Source organism: Pogonomyrmex barbatus, unplaced genomic scaffold, assembly GCF_055798465.1.
Source record: "Pogonomyrmex barbatus isolate J1 unplaced genomic scaffold, ASM5579846v1 scaffold22, whole genome shotgun sequence".
Classification (NCBI taxonomy): Eukaryota; Metazoa; Arthropoda; class Insecta; order Hymenoptera; family Formicidae; genus Pogonomyrmex; species Pogonomyrmex barbatus.
The window spans coordinates 447,872-452,323 of record NW_028297119.1 but is presented as its reverse complement, the minus strand read 5'-3'; the positions used below and the strand labels follow the sequence as shown (position 1 = coordinate 452,323).

The window sequence follows — 4,452 nt, the reverse complement described above, 5'->3', positions numbered from 1 at the left end:
TTAACACTTAGAATTGGAATTGATTCGAAATTATTCTCTTAGCACTAGAATTGGAATTAGTTTGAAGTTATTTCCTACTACTAGAATTGGAATTGATTTCTCTTAACACTAGAAATTGAATTGGAAGAGGGAGTTCATGGACTGGAGGTCCTCTCCAGTCATATTCGCGGGATGAACTGAACGCAGTCGGCCGTGCACTGATGTGCTTCGATTCGGCGGCTCGAAACTGCGGCGACGCTATGGTGGGGTGCGCGCCCAATGTGGGAAGCGCTGGCGGTGGGAGTGCGGCGCTCGCGTGGGAGGCCAGAGAGTTGCCCTGGTGGGGCTCGCGGTGGCCTAGGGACGTATCACGTCTATTCCTTGTTCCGTGCTATACAAAAATTATCTCTATAAATTTGAAAGGAGTAACATTTTTACCATAGGGCATAAAATTATTAATTTATTCGTTTATTCTGACGCGACAGACGTGACACCCCCCCTCCTTATAATAGAAATGGAGGCACTCCGACCGACATTTCTCATCGTAATCCTAAGTACAAAAGATATAAAGATATAAAAGATATAATAAATCATCAAATATCAGCTAAGATATTACCTAAAGGTTTTAGGAGATACAATTTTTTTTTTTTTTTTTTTTTTTTACATTATTTTATAACAACGCTTAATTTAGTGTTTCTTACATTCGTTCGTTTTCATGGAGATATTTTCGCAACTCTGCGTACGATTGTTCCGGCACTGTTTTCACTTCACTATCCTTTTCTTGAGGGGATGGCGCTGATGCTTCTTCTTGCCGTCCTTCTTCTTCGTTCGTTATCTTAGTTTTGCTGGATTTTCCCAGGAATAGCAGGAGGTGAGTTACTGACGACCAGATAGCTCCGATTAAATGGATACTCCAGCCATAGATCGAGTGTAGAGCATAGCCATGGATTATCGTGTCCACTAACAGTTTAATAGTTCTGCCGATTATGAATAGTGCCAAGACACCAGCACTCGCCGATCCAAATGTGATAAAACCATCCCAGAGTTTTCTACCTGCGTTTTCTGCGATATGGTCTAATGAGGCTTCGTCCAAGAGGTTGAGCATTGCTATAGTTCCCTTGGGTATTTCTCGGCCCATTGCGCCACGCGCAATTGTATTAAGCATTGAAGGTTTCTCTACAGGAAACATAATATGGTCTCTGAGTCGATCCAAGTCTTCAGATGTGTAGATCCCGCTGGTGGCCAATGCATCAGGGCTCACATACTTCCACGAAGGTTTGGTGAGTGGTTGTATGGTTGGTGGGGGTAGCGATTCCGTTATACTACCTGTCAATCTGTACCAGGTGGTATCAATCTTATAGAGATTGGGTAGCAACTCGTTGCAGTCTTTGGGTGTGCCCGTCTTTGAGAGGATGCGCGATCTTGGTTGCAGGTATAGTGAGTGATTTCGATAAGTCACTGGGAGTTCGTTATAACAATTGTCGGTGCGTCGTAATTTACATTCCACCGGTATGCACTTTATTATGTGGATAACCTCACCGGCGGTGACTGCAGTATAACCCGGTGTTTTCATGATTCTGAATGCCATTTCGTCTGGAGCGATGCTGGATAGTGAGAGGGCGTTTTGCAGGATTTGTTTCTCCAGGGCACATTTTTGCTCCATTATATCCTTGTATAATCGTGTTAGTTGTGTTTTAATATGTTTCTCTACGTATACAAACTTAGAGTTAACATATGAGAAGATATCCAGATTGTCTACAGAGGTTTTAGTTTTAGATTGGAAGGATCTTCCAGGCTGCGTCTCGAAAATGAGTAGTTTGGGATGTTCCGTGTGGTATAGCTTGTATCCGCAAAGATTTGTCTCTGTAGTTTTAGCTAATGCGAAGGTAGTATCCTTCGTGGTCACTGTATATACTTCGGGTGCTTGCTCGTATTTCTTGGGTGATAATTTTGTTGCTGTACCTTCGTATAGAATATCATACTTGTTGAAATGGCAACCGTCTGTGTAGGGAAGACTCCAAAATGTCTCCGTGCCGTCCCAGTCATTGCAGCCTCCTTGCGCTGATGGACACTGGGTTCCCGAAGGCAGATTCACTTTACCTATCGATCTTTTAAAAGGCATCGTGAACGTGCGCAGAGTTATTTCAACGGCTGCTTGCACCACGACGTTCTCCCAGGTTCCGTAGCCGTCCGTATATTGTGTGCCTGCGCAGCGACCATCAGTAAAAGCTTGTCCTGCCAGTGTTACGCTGCGATGGTTAGTGGCATTATTTATTAGCCGGTCAACGAAAGCGGTGCCAATGGCCAAGGATCCGGTTTCGTGTATCTTTTGGCAGTTGTATGCTCCGATTTCCTTCACATATTGTTTTCGACCCTCGGTTACTATTGAGACATGTGAGTGCATTCCGCAGTAATATATTGTTCGGTCGATCTTAACCTTGCACTGGTATGCAGAGATTGTCTCGTATTCGGCCGTCTGGAGTAGTTGTATATGGACAGATGTTTTGACTGGTTCAATATCTTCCACGTCGCAGTCTCCTACGTCAAGGAGGGAGAGAGTGGTAATGTTGAGTCCCGTTCCACCGCAGTCATATCCTGTGAGGCAGTGGACTGTTGCTGGTAAGAAGATGCAGGCGATGGTAACGATTATCGACATGTTGACTTGTCTGGGGTCCGTCGGTAACTGACTGCAGCAGCACACTCCTTACTCCTCGAAGTGCCATCTGGTGGGGAGTCAGTTGTGGTGGGGCTCCGATTCCCCGGTCGCTTTAACTTATCTACGTGTACAACGCGCGTTTTTCCTGATTTCAACGCAATTTTTACATTATTATTTTTGAAAATCTCTAAGATTTTATGCGGGCCAGAATACTGGTCGGACAGTTTATTCTTCCTAGGTTCGCTAAGTAAATATACTTGGTCGCCTATACAAAAGTTTCTCTGCACCGTTCGCTTGTCGTAATATTTCTTAGATTTTATTTTAGCGTTTATCAAATTACGTCTGGCCATTGCCTGAGCCTCGGAAATTCTATTATATAGCTCCGTTAGGTAACGCGTATAACTTTCGTTTTCGTCGTCGTCTGGCACCGGTTCGCTAGTAGGGGTCCTTGCCAACCTACCATAAACTAACTCATGGGGAGTGAATAATGTCCCTTCGTGTACGCTGGTGTTGTATGAGAAGCTTGCTAGCCTAAGATGATAGTCCCAGTCGCTGTGTTTATTCACAAATTGCTTTAAGTATTCCCATAGAACTTGATGGGAGCGCTCTATGGAACCGTTCGATTGCGGTCGATACGCTGTGGTTTTGTAATGTTTTATCCGGAATTTCCGTGCAATATTTCGCATTAGATTATTAAGGAAATGTGTCCCCTGGTCTGTCAATAGAGCTTTCGGAGCACCGTGAATACATATGAACTCATTCGTAAATGCTTCGGCTACGTCGATTGCCGCGGGATTTTTTAAAGGAACGGCTATTGAATATTTCGTCAACAAATCTTGAATAGTTAAAATATAAGAGTTTCCGGCGGAGGTTGTCGACAACGGTCCCATGATATCCATAGAAACCTTATCGAACGCCCTATCGGGTGTATCCGTTAAAATCATTGGTTGCCTTGGTTTTATTCGGACTAGTTTTTTAATATGGCATTCCTGACAGTTATTTATTACGTTCTGTATATCTCGTTTCATGCCGGGCCACTGATATCTCGTTTTTAATCGATTGTACGTTTTAGTTATGCCTTTGTGTCCGCCCATTGCAGAGGCGTGACACTCTTTAATTATTTCGTCGCGGTTTTCGCTATTAGGTATACTGGTTAGGTTATTACAAATTGTGATTTTCGTTCCTTCGTCCCAGAAGGTATCCCTGAGCATTCTATATATTGTTCGCCATTCTATCGTGCCTACGCTACTTTTACAAATCGATAATGTCGCTAAGTCTAATTCTCGAGTTGCATCGACTAACGAGCCTATTGCAGTTCGAAGGGCTTGCATTTCTGTTAGCGCGGAGATTCCCTTTCCTTGTTCTATTACCATGGCGATTATGTAACGTTTTTTGTCGCGTGTTACCTTTACTTTTCCTATCGATAATTCATTCATGGCAGGATATCTGTTACTTTCTTTTAGATCGAATGCTCCTCCTTTGTCTAGGGGATCACCGGTTTGAGATACGAATATCGCTAAATTATCTTTTCTCCAAGACAAACGTTCGTTCGTTTCGTTTAAAAATCGTCTCTTAAGTTCAAAAGGGGTATTGACTCTGTCTACAAGCGGTTCATTTTCGGAGCCGTCGTCGGAGTCGGTCTCGTCATGGTCGTCATTGTCTGAATCTAGTTCCGTGCTCTCTTTATCACTCTGTGGAATGTCGGCATGTGATCCGTTCGACTCTTGAGCGTTATCATTGTTTATGTTACTGAAGAGGGATTCGTCTGAATCGTCGCTGAGCGGTGCCGCATGTTTCTGCGGTCGGACTGGGAGAAT

At 43.8% G+C, this 4,452-nt stretch overlaps 1 protein-coding gene across 1 annotated transcript; it reads right to left on the bottom strand.

Moving 5' to 3' along the window:
* Positions 1-644: 644 nt before the first annotated feature.
* Positions 645-4,061, bottom strand: LOC148936388 (uncharacterized). The gene has a single exon (XM_089078339.1). The coding sequence runs from the start codon at positions 2,633-2,635 to the stop codon at positions 677-679; it is 1,959 nt and encodes a 652-aa protein (XP_088934465.1). The 5' UTR covers positions 2,636-4,061; the 3' UTR covers positions 645-676.
* Between the last annotated feature and the right edge of the window lie 391 nt (positions 4,062-4,452).